A 27,031-nucleotide genomic window follows, 5' to 3' on the forward strand; every position below is an offset into this window, starting at 1 on the left:
ATCAAAGATGTTCGTTCTTTCACCTCTTATCTGCAAGATCCTTTGTAGCTCTTGTAGTCATAAGCTTCTTTTGCCGCTTATCTAATACTACAGTATCTACAACTGTGAGTATCTTTGTAGTAAAAGCAGATTGCTTCAGTCTTCCAAAGCTAAATCCAAATATTATTTTTTTTTATCTTTTTACCCCTATACTGGCCGTAATACGCTTTCTACGTAGAGTTTTTTTTCCCGTACTTTCGATTTTTGAAGCTCTGAATACCCAGGTATAATATGAAAGTCAAGACCACCTAGACGAATTATATTCTCTTTGCGTATCCGAAGATATTTTCGTACAAGAAGCGTCAAGAGTTTTAACTGACATAATACTGTTCAGGTTTTGCATCCTAAGGCGTGATAGGAGTAAAGTCGATCAGTAATTAAGATCTCTTCCACCTATTATATCACATGTATCGTACGCGAAATTAAACAGCTCCGTTAAAGATCTTTAAAAGATCGTCGACCTTTGCACAACAGTTACCACGTGACAAGGATAGTAATGGTTGTAAGATTTTTCTTTGTAGGACTTCAAACCGGTAATCAAAAATGAGTCGAATGTTTTGGGTGAATGTATTGTCCTTCTATATCTACACGGTTCAACGGAAAGGAAATCCTTTTTACACTTTTGCCCAATAAGATTATTGTTATGTCGATTATTATTAAAAGAAATTAATTTAAGCAAAGAAAATTATAATAAGTAATAAATTTATTGTTTCGATGAGGTCGATGAGAAAGGCAAGTTTTTTAAGCCCAGTGACGATGTTTCAAAACAACGAACCATCAAGAAAGTATTGATCACGTATTACAACAAAATCGCATTAAAATACATCAATTTATAAATTTTGCTAAAATTCCCAAAAAAAAAATCCCTTATGAGACGGGTAAAATCGAGCTATCCTGCCCGCCATTACAGAAAACTGTCGTGGCGTCAAATCGTGCTTCGAAAAGTGATTTATCGCTGAAAATACATGTATATCGTTTTTTCGCAATTTTTTTTTATATGGAGTTTTGCCAAAATTTTCTAAATCGCGTTTGCAAACGCGACAATTGCTAAGCTTTTAGGGACGGGGTAGAGTCCATCGTGCTCAGCACAATGGTTCATATTCCAATTGGCTCTCGAGCTGGAAGTACGATTTCTAGTATTATAGCACTCGAAACATAAGCTACAATCCTCCATTGCAGATGTACAAATTTGATTACAGCTCAGTGCTATGCACCTGTGACAATAAATGCGTTCGGGACAGTCATGACCGTTGCGTCTGTTCGTTAGTACTCTAATACAAGAGTTACAGAAATATCCTTTGCATTTTGAACTATCACGTTTGACACATCCATTCTGAATGGCATTTCCAAAATGCATTGGCAGATCAATTTCATCCAACGTGACCCCGTGCCTACATGCTTAGCAATTGTCGCGTTTGCGAACGCGACAATCGTAGCACAGTTTTCCCAAAAAAATTTGCGACTTTCGGCGCGACTTCAAGGTTGTTTAAGTTTTCTCGTGCAAGGTTTGTTTATGTTTTCAATCTGGCCGGTAGCGGGAAATTAATTTCGAATTAAATTAAATTAATTTAAACAAAGAAAATTTTAATAAATAGTAAATTTATTGTTTTGATGAAGTTGATGAGAAAGGCAAGTTTTTTAACTCCAGTGACGATGTTTCAAAACAATGGACCATCAAGAAAGCTCGTGGCAGGATGCTGCTAACTCCTGTGATACAAATAACGGCTGTTGCTAACAGTACCGCAGATTGGTCCGTTTTGTTTTCTTGTGTGTTTAACGCTGGAAAATCTTGTTATAATTTTTTCCGGTAGCCAGAAAGATTTGTAACAAGATAAATAGGTGAACGAAGATGTGTTTGCCCACCGCGTCATACAACGGGCAAAATAGAATTGGGATCGGCAGCTTCGAGTAGCATAAAGGTAAAAATCTTCGAATACGGGTAATCAAACGTGTATGGCTTTTTTCTCATTTCATGACCGTCACCGTACCCTCAATATACAGGTATTCATAACCACGATTCCAACACAGCTTCCAAAAGGGATCGAACACTGTGCTGTGGACTATCTAATATTTTTTAACTCTATTTTTTTTAACTCTAATATTTTTGCTAATCAATTAATTTAATTAATTACTAATTAATTATTAATTAATTTATATTGTTCAAGCAAGTTCAACATACAAGTAATAAATTCATAAACAATGCAGCCATGCATTTGTCTTCTTCTTCTTCTATTTTCTGAAGCATTTGTCCACGATATGGGATTTTTGTTTTGAATTAACAACGATTCTTCTGTTTTAAAAATAATATTGACATTCACAATAATTATATACAAATCCTGCGTACTTTTAAAAAATAAATAGCACTCGATTTGTTAATTTAATTTACAATATTTAATAACACTCAAAATATTTAATTTTTTAATTTGTATTAGTTTACCTTGGTATTGCCATGTTTACCTTGTTATTACAGAAAACTGTCATGGCGTCAAGTCGCGCTTCGAATCGCGATTTTTCGCTGAAAATACACGTATAGCGACTTTTCACAATTTTTTTTATATGGAGTTTCACAAAATTTTTCTGATTCGCGTTCGCAAACGCGACAATTGCTAAGCGTTTAGAGCCGGGGTGACGCATAGAAAACGCTATCAAACTGATGCAGATGAACGATGAGTTGGTTGTTGTTTATTTAACATGGAAATTCCTTTTCTATTGTTTTTATCTATTCCCCAGTACCGACAGTGTACCGACAACTAGGCGGTACACATTTTTATCCATTTAGTTGACCTTCGCTACATCAGCCTCTTGTGCGAACTATCTGTGTTGACCCTAATTCCTCGCGAAATTGCTTTGTAATCACCCGTGCACCAGTCATACTAAAGGCCTGATAAGCAGGTTCAATAGAAAAAAAAATCATTCCAAAAGTGGCACGAACCATTTCAAACCAATAAAACAACCGGAACACCTGTTGTTTTCGAGTATATTTGAGGAATATTACCCACTACCGAGCAAAAATAACATGGCATGCTGTAAACGCCATATAAAGCAATCAATTTATTGGTTTAAAAATAACGATTGATAAGTAAATTCTTTTTTATTGCATTATGCCCGAAATTCCAGCTTATCGATGGCGCTTTCCTGACATTTTTGGAATCTTTGGCGACTGTAAACTATCCGCTTTCCAACAATTTAACATGATTGAATCAAATTTAGAAGCTTTGAAGATATCAATCATTTTTATCTTCCTTACATCAATTTGTAAGACTTATCACATGACATACACCACCGGGCAAGCGAAATAAATATTTGATTAATCATGATTCTAAAATTAAATTCTTGATTAATTGATATGTTATTTCTTTATGAAGGGAGAATCCAGGAGAGTGGTTATAGCTATATCACCTGTGTATATTTAAGAATCATTGAGGTAGGAGTTGCTTTTCGCAGGGCTCTAAGTCCTTGCATACCTACAGTTGCAAGCCATACAGACACTGCTGACAAACAGGTTTTTCGTACTCTACTCATCGTACACGAAATATCAGATTAAAAAGCATAGGAAATATATCCTCTTGGTCAATCAAGCAAGATTTTCTCTGCATATAAACGGGTAAGTATTCAGCACAACCGGCAGAATGTTCAGTAACAAACAACAAAAATTGGAATATCAGAATTCTAATTCAGCTCATATTTCCAAGAAAGGAATTTCTGTAAAATCCTCAGTGGACAATATTGACTATTCATAATTGGGCCTAAAGTGAGAAAGACTCGTTTTATCTATCTGTCATCGTTTAACGAAATAGTGGCACATTTATTGATTTGAATTTATTTTACTACTCACGCCAAAATGTTTCCAAAGCATATCTAAAGATTTAAAGAAAGATAGGAAACAACAATTTAATAAATATTTTTCTAGTTTATTCTAGTATTTCTAGTAAGAAGCTTATAGTTATTTACATGATTCAATTCAAAGGGCACTTGACGCTGTCCTTCAAATCACACCGTTTGTTGTTCGCGTCCCAGTAAAGTCCCGGTGCACAAAATGCTTGTACGGGTGATCCTCCACGGCAGATAAAGTACTCATCACAGCGCTCCACACCCGGTAGAAACACGACCTCATTCGGATCATCCTTATCCGGGCACTGCTGCTGTTCGCAATTGACGCGCTTCAACGGATTGCAAACCTGGGTACGTCGATCAAACCCATACCCCTCCTCACACTGGCTGATGAAAGATGTGCCATTGGAGCAAATGATGAATTGGTTGCAATTTTGAGGATGCGGTAATATCTGTACACCTGTCTTCTCCGTACAATTGTGGCACAACACTTTGTCTTGATGATCACACAGCTGCTTCAGCTCGTTGTAGTAGAAATCGTTGGGACACTTATTCGGCGTTGCGGTACCGTTAAAACAGTAGTGATAGGCTTGACAATCGTAGAGATCTCGTACAAAATAACCATCAGGCACACCAACACAAAGATTGGACACTGCAAAAGGGTCACCGAAAACTGTCAGCCCCGTCATGGCTACGAACGAAAGAAGCAACAGTGTTCTAGTGCTCATTGCGTCTGGCGGGTAAATTGCCTAATATTAAATTCGATTTCGACTTCTTGACGATTACTGAATGAATTGTGGTCGATTGAGCACATATATATACACCTCGTTCGATCGTTCCCAAAACCCCGGCCCGTTTATCACTCACCCCAACTCATGGGACAAAAGTTGCATCGTAATGTAATCCGTGCTTTTTCATTAATCTTATCGATTTTGTTCAACATAATTCTATCACTTCTCAACAAGCAAGTCCTCACTTGTAGTACGATTTGATATCATTTATTTGATAACCAATCGTGAATTTGCTTCTTTTCTCAGACATTATTATCCACCACCAATTGCATGATGCAGTCGCGAGAAAGGGAAAACAAATCATTCACAGTTAAATTTTATTTACGCCACCGTGCTGCATCTGCATCGACATCGAGCATCTGCTAACCGTTTGCTATCCGTAGCAATGTTCATAATGGACCAGCACTCGTAACGGCTTGCAGGCGAAACTTGGCGCACGGGAGTGAATTAAACATTCAAACTTTAAGTTCGTACGTACGTGTCCGTGCGGTGCCCAGAACAATGGTGACATTGCAGGCACGTTGTCCCCGACAGTAAGGGCAGCTATTTCAAGCTGGGCGAAAAAAAACTTTCACCGTCCGGAGACAACACCGGTCGGGAAGCTCAATTGTTCTTACACCCGACAAATCGGAGCAGGAGTAATGCTCTAGCTGCTCTAGGTCACATGCAAACTTAACGACGTAATGCGGGTTACGGCAACCGTTCCATAAAAGGACGAGCGGGATGGAGAATGTCATTTTAATAATTGAATAATCCTACCTAAACTTTCTTCGGGCTGATCGTGCCAGTGCCATCGTTAGTGGGAAGCGTATACACGAAACTACTCCCGTCAGCCAGCTGGAACGTTAATTGTTCTTGTACAGTTACGACAACATGCGAAACTCCTGGCATCCTGGCGCGTTGAATCTTCTGATGGGCTGATGCAAAGGTTTGCACTATGTGGCTTTGTTGGAGAAGAGCCATGCACAGATGGATTATTGGCAATAATGATTTACGTTAATGCATATGCTAATGGAAAGCAGAAGGAAGCGGAAGGCAGTGAAAGTATTTAAACTATGTCGTTCCATGTGTTTTAACATGCTACTTGCGTTTGTTGGAGAAAATGAATCACCATAACTTAGTAAGACGTTAATGAATACTAACAAACTGAAATCTGTGTCTTTCCTATAGGACCTACCACTTTGTATTTGAGCCAACCTTTTGGTACTGCAAGTTAAGTTTAATTAAATTCTTTAATGAGAATTGAGATCATGAAGTATAGTTTTTTATTTATTTATATACATGATTACGGCTTTAGTCGCATAGTCGATACGGATAATTCTCAATTCTTTAGTCTTATAATTTACCTTTTTTTTATTTCATAACCTGAACTTTGACTAAAATGCAATAATTATAATATTTCTGTTCAGCTGTATAGCAATTGAATTATCTCAATGATTAAATTGAATACTAAAGATCCGTATTTAATGCAAAATTATTAATTATCATCGATGTATACTACTTTCTAACAACTTAAAAATAGGCGATCGAAATTTTTTCAAGCTAATCTGTATGTCACAGGAAGTCATTAAACACTGACTAACTGCGTGGTATCAATGAAAATGTTGACTCACTTTTATGGCGCCTGTTGTTTTCATTCACCATCACCAATTTCAGCGTACATTGTACCATCCGGAAGGTTTCATCGTTCTTGATAATATGCTTCGAATAACCAGCTGAAATTGGGTGATAATTTCGAATCTATTATCAGTATACACTTCCGAATCGAAATAGCTATGTACCAATCATAACAGTATAAACCAGTTACCATATCTTGGGATTAGATTTAACACCCATGCTGTTGCTAAGCATTTTGGAGTGCAATTGTTAGCACTAATTTGAGGCATCGCAGAAACTTGAATATTTTCACACGACAGCACCGGTATCAAATCTCATTTGAACCGTACCACTGAACTATTCTGCTGCGGCATACTACAACATTGAAGGTTGAAGTGCCGCAAAAGAGTAGAAAGGGAACATCTGTTGATGCAGAACCAGATCGAAAAATTTTGATGAGCTTACTAGAAAAAAGAAAATTTGAAATAAAAATTATATTCAACTGCTATTTATGAATTTTGTACAAGCCATTCAAACTTCCCGCGCAGTATGTACTATGGGCGAAAACGTATTGGTCATAATTGAAATGCTAGGATGACATTTGTCAAACTGACATGAGATAAGTCAAATCACACACACATATTTTCATTCACTCTGCGAAAATCGGTCTCTGTTTCTCGATTCGTTTCATATAAACAGTGAAAGTTACATAACTGCAAGTAAGTTGTTATAGTACTTTTCCAGTTCAACTTACCGTAAAGCTGCAACTAACCGCACTTTTACTTGCATCGTGTTTAGAATGGCTGGTGGTGGTGATGAAAGCAAACTGACCGGACTCTCCCGCTACTTCAATGGCGAAACCATGCGGGGCCGCGCTAATGTAAATATATCTGCATCAATCGTTGCAATTCCACCAGCAGACCATTATCATTTCGCTCTTTTCATTTCGTGTTTCGCTGATACAGGTTGCGAAAGCCACCTATGCATCCATCGGACTGCTGATTTTGTACTTCTCACTGAAACCAAGCAAGAAGTAAGGGACGGATGCCGGAGCTGTTTACGCTCGGTTATAGGATTACTTCGTGAAGTGTGGCCGTGATGAAATACATTATGCAACAGTCAAGTAAAACCTAGAATCTCGTGTTCCGGTGCTTATTTTGCCTGTAAATGGATGTGGACCATCGTTTCGGATGCAAGCAGGACTAGAGAAGCGAAACAGAACCGAGTGAGCTCGTTGTATCCATCGTATCCTTCCTAATTATTGCTCCTTAAAGCGTAAGGTTCTGTAGATCTAGCTTACGAATAATGTCTTTCGCTTTGTTCAATGTATGGCCCTGCGTGCTTGAGTCTGCCATTTGATGCAAATTCTCCAAATACTGATCAATATTGTCTACTGTAGCTCCGGGACAGTCGCTGGAGATAGGCAATCCCTGCAGAGCATTAGCCAGTGTCGTGCGCAACTTTAGCAAATAGCTCTCCAGCACAGCATTCCGCGCTTCCAAACTGCTCGTTTCGCTGTCCAGCTTCTGGATGCCGTTTTCCATGTTTTCAACGTGCTTCTCCAGAACGGAATTCTGCTGCTCATAATCTATGTTAGATTTGCGCAACGTACGCAGCTCCGAATCGACGACTTTGTTGTGGTCAAGGAAATCTTCCGTAAAAATCGGTATATCATAATCCCCTTGGCGTGACACTTTCGGTTCCACTTTCCCGTTAACGTACGGAATGGGCGGTATTGCTACCTTTGGTTCCGATACTTCCTTCTTCGCCATTTGTGCTTCGTTTTGCAATGCTTTAGCTTTCGCTTCATTGTTTAGTTTGTATTCCGATATCTCCTTGTTGTACCGTTCTTTGTCCACCTCCGCTGCTTCTAGGTATGGTTTCTTTCGATCTTCCGGCAACTTGGTCCACTCTTCAGCCATAACTTTCGTAATTTCAATAGATGTTAGAGATGGATTTTTTTGTCGTACACTTTCCCGATTCTCGTTCATGTAGCGAACGTAGCCTGATGAAAGAAAAAGGCACAAAAAACGTAGAACCATGTTTGAGGGGAAAACAGTAACGGTCCTCCTTAACTATGCTTACCGGTAAGTGGATGTTTCGGAGCATTTGCATCCTTTGGTGGTTTTTGCCGTTTTTTCTTAGTGGTCTTTGGTGCCGACTGTTTCGCTACCGGACCCTTTGTTCCGCTACCGGACGGAACCGCATCGCTAGGATCGGTAGCTTTTTCTTCATTCTTAACTGGTTCCGCTGGTGGTGTTTCCTTCACCGGCGTTTCGCCGGCGTCGGTAGGTGCTGGTGGGTTCTCTGGCTCTTCGGGTTTTTCTTTTTCCATCGAAAGCGAAATTGAAGATCAAGCCAAAATGCAATTTGCCGACTGTGGTATATTTTGTTTGTGTTGTTGCAATCAATAAACTCTTCTTTTTGTTCTTCTTCTTCTGCTTAGTTGATTGCATCCTCCCAGGTGCACTTATTTGACGTTTTGATGCATTTCGATGCGAACGTTTATGTGATGCGATCCTGTACTTCATATCATAAAAATTGTAAACACATTTTTTTATTAAATTTTTCATACAGTAGCTTATTGCTCCACTTTAAATATTCACAATAAAAAAGTTATTTATTCAATTTATTCAATAGGAATGCTTTAGTTTCTTTCTGTGTTTCAATAAGGAACGATGCAATTTGCGGTGCCTAGTGAGGAAGTGCATTGCAGTTTGACAGCCATATGTTTTGCGTCTGTCAAAGTCGTTGCATCATTCAACAAAAAGCCAAAAAAACCAAAGAAAGTTTTTGAAAATCCTTTGCGCTCAACACTAAACAAATATTATTACGCTTTTTTAGTTTTCCTCAACAAACTCAAGCTTTCTCAATAGTGTTTTTCATTGTGGTAACGTGTTGTCGCTGTGGGTTTCGAAAAAAAAACAAGAAACAAACAAACAAACACCAAACACACTCACACAAACCCGGCGATATTTTTGCACGTTCAATTAACTCAATTCGCCATCAATTCTCTTCGCTACAGAACCATGATCCGTCAGTTAAACCATTAACGCGTTAAGTGCAAAAGTGTCCGGTCGTTCCCGTACGTTCGTGCTCTGGCACACAGGAGAACGATGGCTATGAAGCTCCTCCCGAACAGTGCGCTAGCACTGCGAAAGTTCAATAAGTATCTGCGTAAAAATGTGAAAGATCAATCCGCCAGCATATTACGCCTATGGACGACGCAGTGCGAGTTTTTGTTTGCCCAACAATTGCGAAGAAGCCAGCAGATATTTGCTCACTACGCCAAAATCTGGGAGGAACGGGCACTTCGCGAATTGCTGCGGCGCTTCCGTGGCCAGGTATGATTCCCCCCCGGGGCGCCTGCTCGCTAAGGGGGCGGGAAAGGGAATTGGTTTATGTAACAGGACAAGCAACGGATTTATAACCAGGACCCCTCGAACAGAAAATCAACCAGATACCATTACAATATCAGTTCTCGACGGTTTTATTGTGTGTGGTGAATCGAGCAAATTGCGAAGGGGAATTTATTTTTAGCGAACCACAAAGCAACAGCCAACCAGCTGCCTAATCATGGTGTTTCGTCTACACAGCACAACAACTACTGTTTACGGATAGAATCATTCGCAATGCATCTTACTGACGTACATCTTTTTACGACGTGTTTTCTGTGTTTTTACAGGTACAGCGACATGCCAAAGGGTTCATACTGTCCTCCACCGCACTGCTCACATTCGATTGGGAGCGTGAAAGGATCGAGCTTGCCTCGGTACAGGAGCATATGGATGACTTCCAGTTTCTCGAGCGTCTGCAGATGGAAACAATCTACTGCAAGCGGTGCGAGAAACGAAAGCAAATTGATTGCCGTGTCGAAGGCATTAACTATTGCTGCTGCCCGAAGAATGTGACGGAAATGTTGTCCGCTGAATCAAACATCTATACTGCCTGGGAGCCATACATTGAGCAGAAACGCATGATAACGTGGCGCCAGGAAATTAAGCCAGGATTGTTTGCCTACAAAGGTACAACAAGTCGGTACGATCTGTGTAAAACATTTTTTTTATCATTATTTCTATTATTCACATTGCAGTTTATGTTGAATATCCCGATGTGACGGCGGAAGATTTTCTCCACGTGCAAATAGATGTGGAGTATCGGAAAAAGTGGGACAATACTGCCGTCAATTTGGAGGTGATAGACGAAGATTCTGCCAAAGGATCGAACAGTCACATCATCTACTGGGAAGCTTTATGGCCAGTAAGTAACGACGAAATGCGTCCCGTACAATACACTTTTACTAATACACTTTTATTTATTATCTTTCAACCCTTTTGGCAACAAAAAAAAAACAAATAGAAACTTTTTGCCAACCGTGATTACGTGTACAATCGGCGCTTCTTTATCGACCGTAGTCGGCGTGTGATAATGATCGTTAACAAAAGCGTAGAACATCCCAAGTGTCCGGCAAAACCGCACACGCAGCGTGTACACGAGTACTGGAGCTATATGGTGATTAAACCGACGACTGCCTTTAACAAACCAGGCGTTTCGTTCGTGCTGACGTACTTCGACAATCCCGGCCTATCGATACCGAAGTACATTACTACCTGGGTGGCGAAAAAGCAGATGCCCGATTTCTTACGCCAGCTACACCAGGCCACAGTGAATTATGCGAAAGCGAAACGACAGAATGAGACACGCATTATCGAGTTTTGGGATAAGCATAAGGACCCGGGCTTTGAATATCCACCGGATACGCTGCTCGGATACAGTACGGAAGATTTCCACGAGGCAACGAAGCAAGAGGAAGAATCTAGTCTACAGCAAGGTACGTACCACTGTACCAGTTCATTTCGGTTTTTGTGTTTAATTCGAAAACTTGTGTTTGTAGTTGTATTTTTTCCACAAATTTGTCTAACCAATTCTATGCCTGTGTAAAATGTATGTTCGTATTTCTCTTTCTCTCTCTCTCTCTCTTCCATTGCCATTCTGCTGGCCGTCCATTGTCATGTTTTACATTTTGGGGATATTCCATGCACTGCTTAATGGTGCTGGCTGCGGACACATGGCATCATTATATGCTGTACGTATGTTCCATTTCAAATCATTCCTATCAATATTAGTGGTGGAGAAAAAGTTAAAATTTTGGCGCTATATATTGTTTAAAATCAAATAAGATTGTTCCTATGTTAATCTAATGTTATCAATCCAAGAGATAGTTTACCACGGATGCATTAATCAACGAACTCAAAGGTAATAATTGAATGATTTTGCATATCAAATATCAGAACGTATAGTTAAAGTAAAAGCACATTAATTCACAGTACGTGTTCACAGATGTTGATAATTTTCACATGTATTTTTTATGTCTACGGTTAAGGTGTTTGTTTGTTTAGTTTTGTTTCACAAGCAATTAAATGTGCAATTATAAATTATTCAATTTGTAAACCTTAATTTATCCTTTGATTTCAATGTTAATCGCTACTAACACTACTTTTTTGTTATTTCTCCACAGCAAAAGCTAATTATGTCGAAGCCAAACCATCATCATCGCATGTGCTTGCTTCAACGACTGCCAAGTCGAATGTTGAGCCGATGCCACAGAACGATAAGGGAATCTGCAGTACGATAGAACCAAGCGACAGTCAAGCTGAGGAAAGTATTCCGGTAAAAAAGTCATCCTGGTGGAGTTATCTATATTCGTATATCTACTTCGTTTAAATTTGATCAAAAGTTTGCCACACTCCGGTCCGGTTCGGGTTGGATTTGTATGCCAATCGGCACAAACAGGCCGTGATCCGAATCAGTCTATAACAAAACGCATCGTGTAGAGCGTAGTAAAGCCCAAACATTCAAGCAAATGAATGACAACATGGTGTTCTCGACAGTGCTTGTAAGATACTCAACTTACAACCAATTTACAAAACGTAATTAGAATGCAAAGCAAAAATACTAAGCAAACAGTTTACCATCAATTATCTACCGAGACATAGTAGTGAAGCTCGTAAAATACCTCAAAAGTTTGTCGCGTTTAGATGTTTGCTCAGCAGTTTAAATCAAGTAGGACAAAACACTAGAATGCGAACAACCAATGCAATATTATCAGTTAATCAATCGTTTCTATCGTTCTGCAAACAATTGCTTTGCAAATAAGTTGTGTTCTGTTTTTTTGAATTGTGTACTGGCCCGTTTTTTTTTTTGTTTTGGTTCTCCGCGTTGTTTGAGCCATAATATTGTTTGATAAGTGCAATTGTTACATTTTTTAAGGCATTGAACAACTGTCCGTAACTGTAAAAAGAAAAAAAGGAAACCTAATGTTTTATTAATAAGCGTAAAGTAACGGTGAAAGTTAAGTTTCTACTTTACATCTTTAGGAAATACTGCTTAGGAAAATCTTCCGTACCTTGGAGTGGAATGTTCTTATTTGTTAAACTTTAAAATAGTCACCAATCAATTGAAACAAACCGTGGGTTTTGAAATTTTATATCTTTACTTCCGAAATTAGTTTTAAAATTTGCCTAATTTCTTTGCTGATGGAATTAACTCTTCGTGGGATGAATTCAAATGACGTCTGCAAAGAATTTAATTTACAGGGTTTTTCTATTCAGTTTAGACTAGCCGCACACTTTTTCCTACTCAGCGCACTTGATTTTTAGCAAGCAGCGTGTTTGTTTGCCTACCCGCGTCAAAAACCAAGTGCGCAGAGCAGGAAAAAGTGTGCGGCTAGTCTAAACTGAATAGAAAAACCCTGTAAGCAGCTAAACGATAATCTTGAATGTTACCTCCTCCTCCGTTGGAGGTGTTGAAAAATCGTTTTTGGTTCGCTCGTACTGATCGCAGAAAACGACAAAATCCTGAGAAAATGGCGAGCAAAACAACAAGAGAGCATCCACAGAAGGAGGTATCATTCATTTCGCTGGTTTAGGCGTCATTTTAGAACATCGTATAGTTGTTCTTTTCTCGCACGTTATCATTGACCGCGGCTCGAGATGATCTAGTATTGGCGATCGATAGTGTGAGTTTATCGTATGGAGGGGAAATAGTCCAGCATCTGTTTCAATCCATTCGTCCGTTCAACTCCACATGCGGAAAAGAGACGCCTATATAACGCACTTAGCTGGGGAAGTAACAGTTGATACAACCTCTTCAGTTGGATGCTTTCTTGTTGTTTTGAATCCAAAAATTGTTCATTTTCTGCGACAAAATCCTGAGAAAGTGGTCAGCGAAACAACAAGAGACCATCCAACGAAGGAGGTTGTATCAACCGTCGTTCGTCAGCCTAGTGCTTTGAATGTTACCTCTTCCGTTTGATGCCCTCTTGGTGTTAAAAATTGATTTTGATTCGTTTTCGCCGGTCGCTTTTCTCAGCAAGATAAATCGGAATTAGCAAAACAGTGGAAAAAACAATTGTTCTTTCAGTTTATATAAATTTTGAAGATTTAAACTTTTATTTTGTTTCAAAATAGCATCAAGAATTATGGAATTGCTGCTTACGCTTTAATTGAAAGGAATAGCTACCAGATCATTTAAATTAAACAACTATTGCTATCATTTGTGTGTATAAACTTTGTCCTAAACATTATTCGAAGCTTATTGTCATTAAATTTCGATTTTAGATGAAGTTTCCGTTCTTCAACGGTTATTGTCATCGAGTTATTTTTGTACCAACCACATCACGTATCATTTGAGCATTGGAATTATTGTCATCCTATCAGCTACCGCTTAGCTTGGTCAGGTTTAGTTGCGCTTTTTGGCCGGACTCGGTGGAGGTTTGGCCGCACCCGACGGGAAGATAATGAACAGCGAAAGCTGAACTGCACTCAGTGCGAGCGCCATCAGATTTTGTACCTTGAATGAGTTTTAGCGTTTAAGAGGCAGGGTCGGGAGAAACACCGTGTGTGTGTGTGCCGGCATACATACCACTAGGAAATTGCTGCGCAGAATAATGCCGTACAGTAGCCAGCAGAAGGAAACAATCGCACCGAGAAAGATGATCGGGAATGGAAGACCTTCGGTGCTTTTTTTCTTCAGAATGTCACTCTGTGAAAAGGGGAATTTGATTAGTTTGCTGTTTCTGTTGAAAACAAAGCCATCCAAATCAATCTTACCAATCCGAGCAGCGGCATACCGACCAAAGTCCACAGCAATCCAGTCAAAATCATACCGAACCGGAACTCGACCAGCTTCGGATCTTCGTATTGTACGTATGAAAGCACGCCAACGGTAAACGCACCGGCCAACCCTATTTGTCCCCAAACGGCCGTCTTGTGTGGCCCGTCCGTGTACAGATAGAACCCACACACGTACAGCAAGTTTAATGCCAGCCCGATAAAGTTCACCCGGATCATACCGTCGTCCCGCAGCATCTGACCAAATTGTATGTTTAGCAAACAGAAAACGGTGCAGCCCAGGAAAGGCAACACGGAAAAGCCCTTCGTGTTGCCTTGGCGTCGAATTTCGTTCAAGGCCAACACTCCACTAAAGAACTGTATCACCGTTACGATGGCCGCCGTCAATCCGACCGTATCCTTGTACGGTTGCAGTGCAACGGCAATCGAATCCATCTCGACACAAACAGATCAAAGCGAACGATCGTATTCGAACTGTCTTACATAACAAGCATTTGTGCGAGTTTTGTGAATGATTAACAACGCGGAAGATTACGCTGTTCTTACTTTTTTTTTCTTTTCCAAATCAAACTTTTTGCTGGTTGTCTGATAAGCGAGCAAGATTATCTCCAGCTTACTTCCTCGGCAAGACGCGTTCCGGGTGCTTTGGAAGGACAACTATCGCTCCTCAGTGAAGTATTGGCCTCGAACATTTGTCCACTTGAACTTCTTCGATACGGCAGACTAGAAGGGGCAAGCACGAGTTGTAGCGGGACGACGGCTATGCTAATCGGCTAACAGCACTTGAAATTGATCCGGGTTCCTTAGATCGGGCTCGAAGGAGTATCAGTTTATAATCCCTTCTGCTATGGGATCTTGTTTGTTTATATTTGGCATTGACAGTATGACATTTCTCTCCTGCTCAACGTCAAACGAAAAGGCACAATACGCAAGCATTGAAAAGGCTTTTTACGGCGTTTTGAAATATCGTTGATTTCAATAGGCGAAAAATGCTTGTAACAAACATAAAAGCATTTTTCTTACCTATATATATAAAATTCTCGTGTCGCGGTGTTAGTGTGCAAACTCCTCTTAAACGGCTGAACCGATTTGTATGAAATTTTCGATGAACGTTCGTTAGGTATGAGAATAGGTTTAGCGCTATAGTTCGTTTCGCTAGGTGGCCTCTGGCCAATATTATGAGTTCTTTTCTGATTTTCATACGGGGGTTATCAAGTAGGCATAGCCATTTTTTTCAACACGAATAATGTTAAACACTACTGAAACGAAAACAGTTTTAACGAATAAATCAATCAAAGTAGGTACACATGACGATTTATTTGTGCAATTTTATTCATTAAAGCATAAAGTGAGTGATAAGTAAGTAAAAAGCAAGTGTGTGAATAATTAAAAAATGCTGTTTAGTGATTTGCAGCTCTGTGGTACATGTGGAATCGGTGGCTTCCACGGAAGGACCTGGTGTTAAATCCCAATCGACAAGGAAAGTCAGAAATGCATCTTGAAGTAGCAGAAAAGAAGGAGAGACACAAAAGAAGAAGAAGAAGAAGAAAATTGCTTATATCGGGAATATCATTTGGATTAAGAATGGCAATAATTTCAGAATGATAGAATAATCAACGATATTCTCTAATCGACGCTCTAATAATACCACAAGAATCAAGATTGAACCATCAAAATGTTGGCTTTAATTACAAAAGGCATGTTTTAGGGCAAAGCTAGGTTTGCCGGGTAAGCTAGTAACTTTAATAAATATTAGTTGCTTTATGCATGTTTCCTATACAATGTTAAAACTATTCAGTAAACGACAGCAAATTCGGATCGTAGTTATTGTTACCTCCTACGTTGGATGCTCTCTTGGTGTTGAAAAATCATCGATGACCAATACTAAATCATCTTGAGCCATGGGCAATGATAATATGCGCGAAAGGAGCAACTATACATATATAGAGGAGAGCAGTGATTGTTACCTCCTCCATTGGATGCAATCTTGTTGTTTCGCTGGCCACTTTCTCAGGATTTTGTCGCAGAAAATGAACAATTTTTGGATTCAAAACAACAAGAGACCATCCAACAAAGGAGGTAGTATCAACTGCTACTTCTACAGCTTAGTGCTTCATATAGCGGTCTCTTTTCCGCATATCAAATTGAATGAGCGAATAGACCGAAACAGATGCTGGACTATTTCCCCTCCATACGATAAACTCACACTATCGATCGCCAATACTAGATCATCTCGAGCCGCTATCAATGATAAAGTGCGAGAAAGAAACAACTATACGGTGTTCTAGAATGACGCCTACACCAGCGAAATGAATGTTACCTCCTTCCGTTGGATGCTCTCTTGGTGTTGAAAAACTGATTTTGGTTCGTTTTTACCAGTCACTTGCGGCAACCGATTGTGCTCCATAGCTGGCATTTTGCACGCATGCATAAAAAATACAGAATTTTATAATTTATTTCGATTTACAGTATTATTAACATTAATTACTGCTAAATGCCGTAATAATTAAATATAAATAATAATAAATAAATTATTAAAATTAATGTTTTAACAAACATTTGCAGCGGAGATCACTTTGAACACAATTTATACTGCGTGTTAGAAGCATTATAATGCTAGACCAAAGTCTGTCCAAGTTCTATTATTTCAGAATCAATTGTAAATGTTTGCCATTTCGTCTACTGTTGTACGCATGTGGCGAACCTTCCAGTATCCTTACCGTGGCCCGTGTGCGCGTATAGAACGTTTCGTGAAGAACGAACGTGTTTGTACGTTGATAGACGATCAATGCGTCATCCCAGCAAACAGCGTCAGCGTTATCAGACGACGTACTGTCGCTAAGCAACAACCCAGTAAGCAATTTCGTTCCCCTAAAATCATCCCACCGCCTACTCGGGTAAGGTGCGTGTCCACAGGTACAACGGAAACATCCGTAACCAGGGTAAGCGAGTGGCAACAACTGCTATCAATGCAATTGGGAAGCTTCGGTGATGAAGAAAGACCCGTGAAACGCGGGTAAGTTCCATCATCCGGTGCAGTCTTAAACCGTTTCTCCCGTACAAAGGAGGTAATCAGTCATCGGGGCCGGCGGGCGATAAGTTTGGCTACCTCTTTCCTTTTTTCCGTTTTTGCGCGCGTAGATCATCGCACCCTATTTGCCCGGGAACTGATAGCGCTGAATGGGTGACTAGAAATTCGGAGGCCCGGCCGTGTCTACATATGGTCTGACGCCGCAACTGCGTGGAACGATCAGTCCGATTCGGGAAGTGAAACAGTGCGAAAGGGTTTTTGCTCTTCGGTGTGCGTAACCAAGCAAACGTACTCGGGATCAAAGTGTGCTGGTATTGTGTATCGAAACAGTTGGACAGTGTGAAACGTGTGACGAAAGAATGCTGCGCCAAGTAACCAAATCGGATCTGCTGGCCAAGCAGTTTGATAAACTGCTGCTGGTACCGGTGTTCTCAACCCAAACCATTGCCGGATTGCGTCCAAGTTCTTCTGCTGCCCGGCCAATTCCGTTCCACAATCGTCAGTTGCTGGCTGACCGCAACAAGTATGGATTTGGTAAGTATTGATGCGTTCGGGAAGTGGTATTAGTAATAATCCAATAAAAGCTAGCAAAGAAAATGAAGAAACAAAAGAAAAAAATCTGGTTTACGCTTGTGTATCTGAACCGGTTTTTTTTGCCCCGTGTTTCATGAAGTTGTGATCGAATTCATCCCACTTATGAGAAGATTATATTATAGTTCGCAATAGGATGAGAAAAACTTTAACCGTACTGACGGTAATCGGCACACTAGATCTTGAAAGCGAATCAGGGCAACTGCATTTTCTAGCAGTAGACAACAAACAACGTCATTCCCCTTTTCGCAAAACATCCTTCACTAATCTGGCAAGGCTGCTGGCCCATTATCGCAAAAACAGTATTTATAGCCAAGGAACCCCCGCGAATTGATTTTCGCACAGTGCTTATCAATCATTTCAATGTTCTTCCCAATGGCAGTGTGGTGATAAACACCAGCCATCAGTTGAACCCTGGTCCATTTCTGTGGCCCCACTGCGTGTGACGATCCCTGGGAATGGTCGGAGATTGTTTCCAAAATGGATGTGTGTCGTATAGTAAATTGATTTTTCTACAAAACAAAAAAAAACGTCTACAACCTAATATAACGCTCCCGGCACGTGGTAACAATTGTACGGGAATTAAGCTTCTTTTTGCGATAACGTTATTTAAAAAAAAATGCCAAGACAAGACCTTCTTTGGGGGGGTTCATCGCACACAATTCGGAACCGGTGATGACGTCTGTGAAGGCAAAAGTTCGCACGCACTTACGGTCCAGTTTAATTGCGATTAGACCGTTGTTAAACCGGCCAAGGAGCTGTGACCCCTATTCTCGGTTTGATAGTGCAGGAATCTGCGTATTTTTTTAATTAATATGAAATACGCAATTCCACTTGTTGTACTACTGTGCTTATCACCTGATGTTGTGTCTGTTTTGCACACAAGTTAGTTTCTAGTTTCAAGAGCCTTGTACAACCATCGCTTATCAATAGTTCCTATTGCCTACATTTAAAACTATTGTATGTTTCTTGTAATACAAATCTTGACTGATTTGTTTTCATTTTGTTAAACTAATAAAATTGCTTTAGAATTGATATTTAATGTCTTTTTGGTTAAATTTATTTAGAGTGCCGTCAAACAGCTATTCGCACACTTTAGAGTTGCAGTATTATATATCTTTGTTATGTTTGAGTGATTTTGATAAGCTTAGAATCTACTTAATCTTCTGCTTTCTTCCAAAAATTTCCACTTTTCTTTTTTTTTTCTTTTATTTGATCATGTACCAGTTACCAAGTAGTATGTAACTTTATGTTAAATTTTTTTGATTTTTTTATTTTAAAAAAGTGTCTAAAAATAGCTCAATAATACTGCTCACTCTGCTTAGAAAAATATTTTAAAAATTTAAGGCTATAGCCTTAGTTTTTTTTGAGTAATTTCGCAAAAAAATTAAATTGATTTATTTTAATGCCAATTGGTTGCAATAAATTTCTTTTCACTCAAATAATGTATTAAACAAAAAAAATAATACAAAATTTTAAAAAAATCAAAAAAATCAAAAAATTGAAAATTTACTAAGGCTCATTTTTGTGCCAACTTTTGCCTATAACTCGGTCGGTATCCAACGGATCGCCAATCTTTAACCTGTGGTCGATAGATGGCATCAATGGCTACATTTTCTTCTTGGACGGCCATGCCCTCAGATGTCTCTGCCAGAAGTTATTCGAGGAACCAAGTTCCTTACCCTGTTTGAGAAAATGTAAATTTTTCTTCATTTTTCAGCAATTTAGCAAAATTTTTAAATGTGATATATTTTAATGGGAATTTGTTGCAATAAGTTTCTTTTCACTTAAATAGTGCTTTAAATTAAAAAAAGAATAAAAAATCAGAAAAAAATGTAAAAAAAATTTTCAACTCGAAAATTTCATAAGGCTTACCCCTTACGATTTTTTTGGGAAATTTTGCAAAAGAAATTTAAGTTGTTTTATTTTAATGCCAATTGGTTGTAATAAGTTTCTTTTCACTCAAATAATGTTTTAAACAAAAAAACTAATAAAAAATTATAAAAAAATAAAAAAATTCTAAAAATTTGAAAAAAGGCTTAGCTTTTTTTGGGAAATTTAGAAAAATTTTATAAATTGATTTATTTTAATGCGAATTTGTGGAAATAAGTATCTTTTCACTCAAATAATGCTTGAAATAAAAAAGGAAAAAAAAAGAAAAAAAAAATCCCTATCGGAGTAGGTTCCCGTTTCATGTTCTAGCCATGTTAGGCAGAGCAAAAAGTATATTCATTTGGCTAGTTTGGGTATTGTACACATGTTTTCCGTTTCAACTCATGTGTTTCAAACGTTTCGTTTCAACTCATTTTTGTTTCAACTCACTCGCACATTTTCGTTCCAACTCACTCGCACATTTTCGTTTCAACTCACATATTTAATCTTTTGGCAACTTCACTCACCACGGCTAAATGCTTACACTCATGCGTGAGTAAAATGACCGAACCTTAATTTATACGTTTATGCCGGGTTTTTTATGACTCCGAAATGAGTCGTTAAACGTGCGGACTCCTAATAACGACTCATTAACTCTGAGCTGACTCACTAAAAAGAGTTGTTATTCTCATCTCTATTGTGGACCACTCATCCTAGACGATAATTGTTTTTTCGATGGTTTCAGCAAATGGAATGGAAGCCGAACCGAATCGATGGAGATTAGAGAATAAAGACTGTTGCTGGTTATGGAAAAAAGATCCTCTGTGTTTGTTAGTTTGCTAACAAATTATCGAAATATTGTATAACATATTTACTCGCTATATTCGGTTCCTTTACTGATATTTTCGTCGACCGATCTATTTATAAAGGCAAAACATTTTATTTAAAAAAACACATGAGAGAAATGAGGGAGCAACAAAAGAGCATAAAAAAACAAGGTCATAGTGAAGAGCATGTGCGAACGCATGTGCAAAATGTTTTCCTCTCCCTGTACACTTTGGCCGATGGTGAACTGACCACGCACACATTCCACTGTCGTTGATCTTGAATACTCTGTATCTGCTCTGATGTACGATCTTTCTCTACGTTCAGCATCCGATCGAATCGATGTCTGAAGCTGGTAAAAGCTGACACAATAATAGTCTTATCAACTTTGCACACTAATTGATTTGCCCTTGGTTGTGAATAGTTCATAACAGAAGTCTCGTGTAGTTGTCGCGTTTACTCCAGCTTCAAACGCAACTCTGGTAGGTGCTTTGTACTAGCGAACCGATCTTCAATGTGATCTTCAATGTAGGGCAGTTTGTGTGAGGTTTTGTGTACAGTGCACTGACGAGTACTGCCTGTTAAGTGCACTAAGCTTTATCGTGAGATTTAGTACCATTCTAAAGTATTGTATTAGCCCAAATACAGGACTTCTTATAAAGCAATAAACGGATCATTCACCATAATTACACTCCGTCAACCACTTCATACGGGAATGGAAGTTTTACGTTTAACCGACCAAATCGTCTGCCATTAGGTATCGTCATACAGGGTGTGTTTAATGTGATCCTATCCTATTACAGCGAAACTCAACGAAATGGCACAAAACGGATACGGACATGCAGCTACACAGCTGAAGGCACAACCAAAATCGCAGGCAGTGTTCGATCGGGAAGATAAGTTCGGTGCCCACAACTATCATCCACTGCCGGTAGCGTTGGCCCGGGGCGAAGGAGTGTACGTTTGGGATGTGGAAGGCAAACGATACTACGACTTTCTAAGCGCTTATTCGGCCGTAAACCAGGGCCATTGCCATCCAAGGATCGTAAAGGCACTGACGGAACAGGCGCAAGTGTTGACCCTAACTTCGAGGTAAGAGAGTCAGCCGTAAGACTCGTAACGTGGTCAATTTAATGAAATCGCTTCATTTTCTCCCCCATTCCAGAGCTTTCTACTCGAACGTGCTCGGTGAGTACGAAGAATTTGTAACGAACCTGTTCGGGTACGATAAGGTACTGCCGATGAATACCGGTGTGGAGGGCGGTGAGACGGCCTGCAAGTTGGCCCGCAAGTGGGGCTACAAGGTGAAGCAGATTCCCGAGAACAAGGCAAAGATCATATTCGCCGAGGGAAACTTCTGGGGCCGCACGCTGGCTGCCGTATCCTCGTCGAACGATCCGAGCAGCTACGCCGGATTTGGTCCGTTTATGCCGGGCTTTGAGCTGGTGCCGTACAACGATACAGCGGCCCTTGAGAAAGCCCTGCAGGATCCGCACGTGTGTGCGTTCATGGTGGAACCGATCCAAGGTGAAGCGGGTGTGGTCGTACCAGATGATGGTTACTTGCGGAAAGTGCGTGAACTTTGCACCAAGCACAACGTGTTGTTTATTGCGGATGAAGTGCAGACGGGTTTAGCCCGTACCGGTCGTATGCTGGCCGTCGATTATGAAGACGTTAAGCCGGATATTCTCATTCTTGGTAAAGCTCTCTCGGGCGGTGTGTATCCGGTGTCGGCCGTCCTTGCCGATGATCCCGTAATGCTTTGCATTCAACCCGGCGAGCATGGTTCTACGTACGGTGGCAATCCGCTCGGTTGTAAGGTAGCGATCGCGGCACTACAGGTACTGGTGGAGGAAAAACTGTCCGAAAATGCCGACCGTATGGGGGAGCTTTTGCGCAGGTCGTTACGCGAACTGCCCACCGATGTCGTGTCGATCGTGCGTGGGAAAGGGCTGCTGAATGCGATCGTAATTAATCCGAACTTTGACGCATGGGAAGTTTGCGTGCGCTTGAAGGAAAATGGACTGATCGCTAAACCTACGCACGGGGATATTATACGCTTTGCGCCACCACTAACCATCAACGAGCAGCAACTGGAGGAGTGTTTGCACATTATCAAAACGACGATTATGTCGTTTGTGAAAAACTAGGCAGTTTGTGAGAAAATGCAGCAAATGAACAGCGAGATACAGTTGAGCTTCATTGATAATGCTAATGTTTAGTAATGTGCGTCAGCGGAAGTTAAAAACGTATGATATTGTATAGTCCGTAAGTTCGTACCATAATACAGCTAAGTGTAATAAAATTTTAAAATTGGTTATTAATTATGAAAATAAAAATTAATACTCCTTAGTTAAAACATATTATCACTTATTCTTATTCATTTTCTAAGCAAAGAAGCATAATCTGCTTGTTTGTTAGGCAAAGTCCTTTTAGATCTATTATATCTGATCTTAAACGCACGAGATCCTGAAATCGTTCCATGCTCGATTTTAATAACGAATTGATACATAAATTTCTGTAATTTAGTCACAACAAAATATTCTTCAATCATACTTTTAGGGGCAATGTCCCAAGCAACTACTTACAATGTTCATCAAACATCGCCAAGCTTCAAAGGCAACTGGAATGTCAATAATTGGGACCTCAGAGCACCCAGAAGCAGGACGGACGGGCTAGAAAAAAGAAATCTGCACTATAATTAGACGAAGCAAATGAGCACTGCGTGCAGAAAATAGCGAAAAATAAACACAACTTACCCCAAAGGCCGATAAGAACCGGTTTCTTCGAGCCATTTGGTTACGGGCAATCTCTGCACAATAAAAGAAGCGTTTTATATACTTGATGCATCAGCACATCGCACCTTGAAATCATCTGACCAACCGGTGACCTAACGTCTTGAGGGGTTTTTCATCGTGTCTATTTGCAATTCCTCGCCATTTCTAGGTGTATGTATGTAATCTTCCGTAGAAGCTTTTACTGATTATTCTCACTCTTAATATCGCAAGTATTTAAACAAAAGGAGGTTCATGGCGTGTCTTTAGTGGCGCAATTTTGGAGATATTGCTTGAGAGAATGCGCTTCTTCTTCCTGATGTACGACTTGCCCTATCACGAGATCCCAATCCCCTTAAAGTTGACGTTCCTGCAAGAACAAAAGATTTAAACTAAAGACAGGAAGCTTGAGAGAGCTTGCTGTATGATTTCCCCAAGGTTGCTTCGTGGATAAAGGGGAAATGATCGGATGAAGACCTTTCATCTCTGGGATGCGGGGTACTGTGAGATTGCGGATTGCAATCTCCATCTGAATGGCACTGAAATCGAACGAGCAAATGCTATTCAAAGTCCCGCTATTCACAGACTCACGTAGGTTGTTAATTGCATATGCATGAGAGCGTACAAAGTGCCGCAATATTGCCAAATGACTCCATTTATGCTTGAGTTCTTACAGCGGTTTTGTTTCAATCGATTATTAATTAATCATTTTATTGAGTTAGTAATAAATCATCATCAGAAAAAAAGATTTTTTTTTTTGCAATTTCATCTAAAAACAGGAATCAATTTTGTTACGAAAGCGTGTCAAAAATTCCAACTCCGTTTGGTTTGGATTTTCCGTGTTACACCTCATGCTAGGAAAATCTCAAACATGCACACAATAACAACAAAAAAAAAACCATTAGGAAACATTGAAACCAACACATCAAAAACTCAACAGAAGAGATGATAAGACGTTACGAACAGTTCAGCAATTTCGCTTACGTACGCGAGAGCACAAGAGAGTCGAACATGCACGCCAGATGATCCCGTGCGATCACACAACCAGACAAGAAAACAGTCAACATTCTCCTAGCTTGATAAGTTGCTTGAGAAGAAAAGTATCTCAACAGGGCCTTGTATTTACAATTATTCAGCAGAGCAGAGAGACAGACTTGTCTTCAGTTGAAGTTGTACGACAGCAAAAAAATGATTACAGAAATAAATTTCAAACTCACACATCTCGGAACTTATCGCTCCGTGCAGTTGTAAACGGACGACCAAAAAGATCGGCAACTTCGAGTCACGTTGTATGCGAATGGCAACGTTAGTTAGCGCGTGGAGAGTGATCGTACAGGTGCATCTTTTCGCCCCCCTTTTGTCAGTTATAAAAAGAACGCGCGTTCACTGTGATTCGATCGATCGCGTTCACCGTGATGGAGCTTCCCTTTGCGTTACTGCTACTGTTGGCAGCTATTACAGGGCTCAATGGTAAGTTACAATCCTGGTTATGCTGTTTCCCTTTTCTCGTGAAGGTTAATCAAAAGTTAACATTTGCAGTGGCAGGATCAATCCCGGCTGGACAGGAAATAAGTGATCAGGATCTGGACGATATGGAGTACGATCGTGACAACGGAGGTGATTCACTTATTCCGCCAGCGGTTGTGATGCGAACGGATCTAGGTGAACCGGTGCCAACGGTACAGATACCGAACAAGGAGGGCGAGTTTGTGACGATGACCCGGATGGATGTGCAGGAGTGTAAAAGTAACGCTACCTACTACGAGGCAACTAAATACGTCCAGTGCTATCTGTACAGGGCGAATGCAACCGAAGACCGGTACGAGTTCCACTTCAACGGGCTGAGCTCGATTGTGCAGGCCGGGTTTAAGCGGGACCTGCCGACGGCGATCCTCGTGCACGGATGGCTCGGTAGCTCGGAATCGGTAGTGATCGATCCACTCGCCAAGGCACTGCTCGCACAGGAAAACAAGAACGTTATCGCAGTGGATTGGGAACAGGGTGCGAGCACTTTGCTCTATCCGGTCGCTCGTTACCGTGTGCCAAAGGTTGCCGCACTGGTTGCGGCCCTGATAGACAATCTGGTGGAAGGACTCGGCCAGGACATTAATCAAATCGGTATCATCGGGCACAGCCTCGGTGCACACATTGCTGGCATTGCCGGCAAGAAGGTACGGTCCGGCAAGATCGGTTACATCGTTGGGCTAGATCCGGCTTCACCTCTGTTTCGTCTAAGAAAGCCAGCCGAACGACTGTCGGCGGACGATGCACAGTACGTGGAGATTATACACACGAACGGCAAGGCGCTCGGGTTTTTCAGCAACATTGGCCAGGCAGATTACTACCCGAACGGTGGTGTACGACAGCCTGGCTGTGGTCTCAGTCTAACGTGTAGCCATTCGCGTTCGGTTGACTTTTTCAAGGAATCGCTCAAAATACGCAACTATTACGCTCAACGATGCGATGACCTAGCGAACCTTGGACCTTCGTGTTCTACCGATCGCAGCCGAACCGTGCTGGGCGGTTTGGTCTGGAAGTCATCGAAACCGGCCGGTGTGTACTATATCGCGACGGCCCCGAACGAACCATTCCTGCGCAGTGGCACCGGTGACAGGAAATCGATATCGTTGATCATTCCATTGCTATCACTGTTCATCACGTTACGGTGCAGGTGGGTGTGACGCTAAAGCAAAGAAAAAAACAACACAGACGATCACTTCATTACGTGCATTTTTTTTAAATAAGCCACATCACTGTCCGGAGGTAGAATTAGTTACTTCAAACGAACGAGCGTAAGCGCGGGGTACCGGAGATTATTCCCCCCCCCGGGAGGTGGTAGATCATATTTACATGCCCTTTGCATTGTTGGGCAGATTAGGTGCACACACGATTGCATTACCGAAAGGCGATTTCGTAACGCTTGAGCTTTTCGAGTGTTTCGGAGCACCCGTGCATCAGGGAGCCGCTTTACATTTCTTATCGCCCTCCAAAGCAAAGAAGAGCAAATTGTAAAAATTGTGTTTGCTGCGCAATTGTATGTATATTTTAGGGGTAGCGCCACGGCGATGATCTTGCTGTGTGTGATTCGGCGCAAAGTATATAAATGTTTCTTACAAAAAGACAGTGTGGACAAAGAGAAAAACAAAACTTCTTGCCTTAATCAACAGTAGCCATAAGCGGGACATTTGCGAACAGCGGTATAAATGTTGTCGTGATGATTTTACACGCCCTATAAGAGAATGGGAGACACAGTGTAGGATGTTTATTTTTAGAAGATAAATTAAATTGGAACCGAGCCGTGGTTAGTGGTGGTTAATAATTTTGCTCACCGTTTGTGGGGATTTTTAGTTTCATTTCAAAATTCGTGTTTAAATGGTATTAAAAATACAAATATGAAAATGTTTTAGAGTCTTAAGAGATTCTTCTTGCGGTCGATCAATTAGTCACAAATCAATATCACAAAATGCCTCAGTTTTTAGCACGTGCAATTAACAACCGCATAGCGATCAGAACATTTTTTATCTTTCGTTCCTGCCGCAGCACATAATG

The 27,031-nt window shown here is 40.4% G+C and overlaps 7 protein-coding genes across 12 annotated transcripts; 4 read left to right on the forward strand and 3 right to left on the reverse strand.

The window, feature by feature from the left end:
- Positions 1–2,694: 2,694 nt before the first annotated feature.
- LOC125770509 (peritrophin-1-like) lies at positions 2,695–6,869 on the reverse strand. The gene has a single exon (XM_049440207.1). It carries the CDS (start codon positions 4,596–4,598, stop codon positions 3,996–3,998), a length of 603 nt encoding a protein of 200 aa, XP_049296164.1. The 5' UTR covers positions 4,599–6,869; the 3' UTR covers positions 2,695–3,995.
- Positions 6,870–6,887: 18 nt separating this feature from the next.
- On the forward strand, positions 6,888–7,393 carry LOC125770538 (ATP synthase membrane subunit K, mitochondrial-like). The gene is made up of 3 exons (XM_049440249.1): positions 6,888–6,976; positions 7,056–7,137; positions 7,223–7,393. Exons 2-3 carry the CDS (start codon positions 7,057–7,059, stop codon positions 7,292–7,294), a joined length of 153 nt encoding a protein of 50 aa, XP_049296206.1. The 5' UTR covers positions 6,888–6,976; position 7,056; the 3' UTR covers positions 7,295–7,393.
- Positions 7,394–7,488: 95 nt separating this feature from the next.
- On the reverse strand, positions 7,489–8,957 carry LOC125770482 (high mobility group protein 20A). Its single transcript, XM_049440170.1, has 2 exons — positions 8,343–8,957; positions 7,489–8,262 (listed from the first exon to the last, which is right to left on the reverse strand). Exons 1-2 carry the CDS (start codon positions 8,590–8,592, stop codon positions 7,526–7,528), a joined length of 987 nt encoding a protein of 328 aa, XP_049296127.1. The 5' UTR covers positions 8,593–8,957; the 3' UTR covers positions 7,489–7,525.
- A 34-nt stretch (positions 8,958–8,991) lies between these two features.
- LOC125770461 (stAR-related lipid transfer protein 7, mitochondrial) lies at positions 8,992–12,724 on the forward strand. Of its 3 annotated transcripts, none has more exons than XM_049440139.1 (6): positions 8,992–9,601; positions 9,943–10,282; positions 10,351–10,517; positions 10,617–11,088; positions 11,384–11,513; positions 11,776–11,889. In XM_049440139.1, the coding sequence occupies exons 1-5, from the start codon at positions 9,374–9,376 to the stop codon at positions 11,434–11,436; spliced, it is 1,260 nt and encodes a 419-aa protein (XP_049296096.1). In that variant the 5' UTR covers positions 8,992–9,373; the 3' UTR covers positions 11,437–11,513; positions 11,776–11,889. The 3 variants fall into 3 exon arrangements, with proteins under 3 accessions (XP_049296096.1, XP_049296095.1, XP_049296094.1); XM_049440138.1 differs by lacking the exon at positions 11,384–11,513 and having other exon boundaries at positions 8,995–9,163; positions 9,283–9,601; positions 11,776–12,724; XM_049440137.1 differs by lacking the exon at positions 11,384–11,513 and having other exon boundaries at positions 8,995–9,601; positions 11,776–12,724.
- Positions 12,725–13,806: 1,082 nt separating this feature from the next.
- Positions 13,807–15,269, reverse strand: LOC125770501 (sugar transporter SWEET1-like). Its single transcript, XM_049440199.1, has 3 exons — positions 14,369–15,269; positions 14,181–14,300; positions 13,807–14,108 (listed from the first exon to the last, which is right to left on the reverse strand). Exons 1-3 carry the CDS (start codon positions 14,822–14,824, stop codon positions 13,998–14,000), a joined length of 687 nt encoding a protein of 228 aa, XP_049296156.1. The 5' UTR covers positions 14,825–15,269; the 3' UTR covers positions 13,807–13,997.
- Positions 15,270–17,101: 1,832 nt separating this feature from the next.
- Positions 17,102–23,071, forward strand: LOC125770459 (ornithine aminotransferase, mitochondrial). Of its 4 annotated transcripts, XM_049440133.1 has the most exons (4): positions 17,102–17,457; positions 17,531–17,954; positions 21,512–21,800; positions 21,874–23,071. In XM_049440133.1, the coding sequence occupies exons 2-4, from the start codon at positions 17,780–17,782 to the stop codon at positions 22,856–22,858; spliced, it is 1,449 nt and encodes a 482-aa protein (XP_049296090.1). In that variant the 5' UTR covers positions 17,102–17,457; positions 17,531–17,779; the 3' UTR covers positions 22,859–23,071. The 4 variants fall into 4 exon arrangements, with proteins under 4 accessions (XP_049296090.1, XP_049296089.1, XP_049296091.1 ...); XM_049440132.1 differs by having other exon boundaries at positions 17,102–17,954; XM_049440134.1 differs by lacking the exons at positions 17,102–17,457; positions 17,531–17,954 and adding an exon at positions 20,919–21,190.
- Positions 23,072–24,474: 1,403 nt separating this feature from the next.
- Positions 24,475–26,897, forward strand: LOC125770474 (phospholipase A1-like). Its single transcript, XM_049440162.1, has 2 exons — positions 24,475–24,952; positions 25,022–26,897. The coding sequence occupies exons 1-2, from the start codon at positions 24,898–24,900 to the stop codon at positions 26,161–26,163; spliced, it is 1,197 nt and encodes a 398-aa protein (XP_049296119.1). The 5' UTR covers positions 24,475–24,897; the 3' UTR covers positions 26,164–26,897.
- Positions 26,898–27,031: the final 134 nt, after the last annotated feature.

This window comes from Anopheles funestus, chromosome 3RL (genome assembly GCF_943734845.2).
Source record: "Anopheles funestus chromosome 3RL, idAnoFuneDA-416_04, whole genome shotgun sequence".
Classification (NCBI taxonomy): domain Eukaryota; kingdom Metazoa; phylum Arthropoda; class Insecta; order Diptera; family Culicidae; genus Anopheles; species Anopheles funestus.

What these genes read in the sequence shown, in the direction of transcription:
- LOC125770509 (XM_049440207.1), bottom strand. Translation starts at nt 4,598, where the DNA reads ATGAGCACTAGAACACTGTTGCTTCTTTCGTTCGTAGCCATGACGGGG.
- LOC125770538 (XM_049440249.1), top strand. Translation starts at nt 7,057, where the DNA reads ATGGCTGGTGGTGGTGATGAAAGCAAACTGACCGGACTCTCCCGCTAC. An exon ending in CCATGCGGGGCCGCGCTAAT is followed by an intron (nt 7,138 to 7,222) that starts GTAAATATATCT and finishes TCGCTGATACAG; the next exon opens with GTTGCGAAAGCCACCTATGC.
- LOC125770482 (XM_049440170.1), bottom strand. Translation starts at nt 8,592, where the DNA reads ATGGAAAAAGAAAAACCCGAAGAGCCAGAGAACCCACCAGCACCTACC. An exon ending in TCCGAAACATCCACTTACCG is followed by an intron (nt 8,263 to 8,342) that starts GTAAGCATAGTT and finishes TTCTTTCATCAG; the next exon opens with GCTACGTTCGCTACATGAAC.
- LOC125770461 (XM_049440137.1), top strand. Translation starts at nt 9,374, where the DNA reads ATGGCTATGAAGCTCCTCCCGAACAGTGCGCTAGCACTGCGAAAGTTC. An exon ending in TGCGGCGCTTCCGTGGCCAG is followed by an intron (nt 9,602 to 9,942) that starts GTATGATTCCCC and finishes GTGTTTTTACAG; the next exon opens with GTACAGCGACATGCCAAAGG. An exon ending in AGAATCTAGTCTACAGCAAG is followed by an intron (nt 11,089 to 11,775) that starts GTACGTACCACT and finishes ATTTCTCCACAG; the next exon opens with CAAAAGCTAATTATGTCGAA.
- LOC125770501 (XM_049440199.1), bottom strand. Translation starts at nt 14,824, where the DNA reads ATGGATTCGATTGCCGTTGCACTGCAACCGTACAAGGATACGGTCGGA. An exon ending in GTATGCCGCTGCTCGGATTG is followed by an intron (nt 14,301 to 14,368) that starts GTAAGATTGATT and finishes CCCTTTTCACAG; the next exon opens with AGTGACATTCTGAAGAAAAA. An exon ending in TGCGCAGCAATTTCCTAGTG is followed by an intron (nt 14,109 to 14,180) that starts GTATGTATGCCG and finishes AACTCATTCAAG; the next exon opens with GTACAAAATCTGATGGCGCT.
- LOC125770459 (XM_049440132.1), top strand. Translation starts at nt 17,780, where the DNA reads ATGCTGCGCCAAGTAACCAAATCGGATCTGCTGGCCAAGCAGTTTGAT. An exon ending in CCGCAACAAGTATGGATTTG is followed by an intron (nt 17,955 to 21,511) that starts GTAAGTATTGAT and finishes ATCCTATTACAG; the next exon opens with CGAAACTCAACGAAATGGCA. An exon ending in GTGTTGACCCTAACTTCGAG is followed by an intron (nt 21,801 to 21,873) that starts GTAAGAGAGTCA and finishes CCCCCATTCCAG; the next exon opens with AGCTTTCTACTCGAACGTGC.
- LOC125770474 (XM_049440162.1), top strand. Translation starts at nt 24,898, where the DNA reads ATGGAGCTTCCCTTTGCGTTACTGCTACTGTTGGCAGCTATTACAGGG. An exon ending in AGCTATTACAGGGCTCAATG is followed by an intron (nt 24,953 to 25,021) that starts GTAAGTTACAAT and finishes TAACATTTGCAG; the next exon opens with TGGCAGGATCAATCCCGGCT.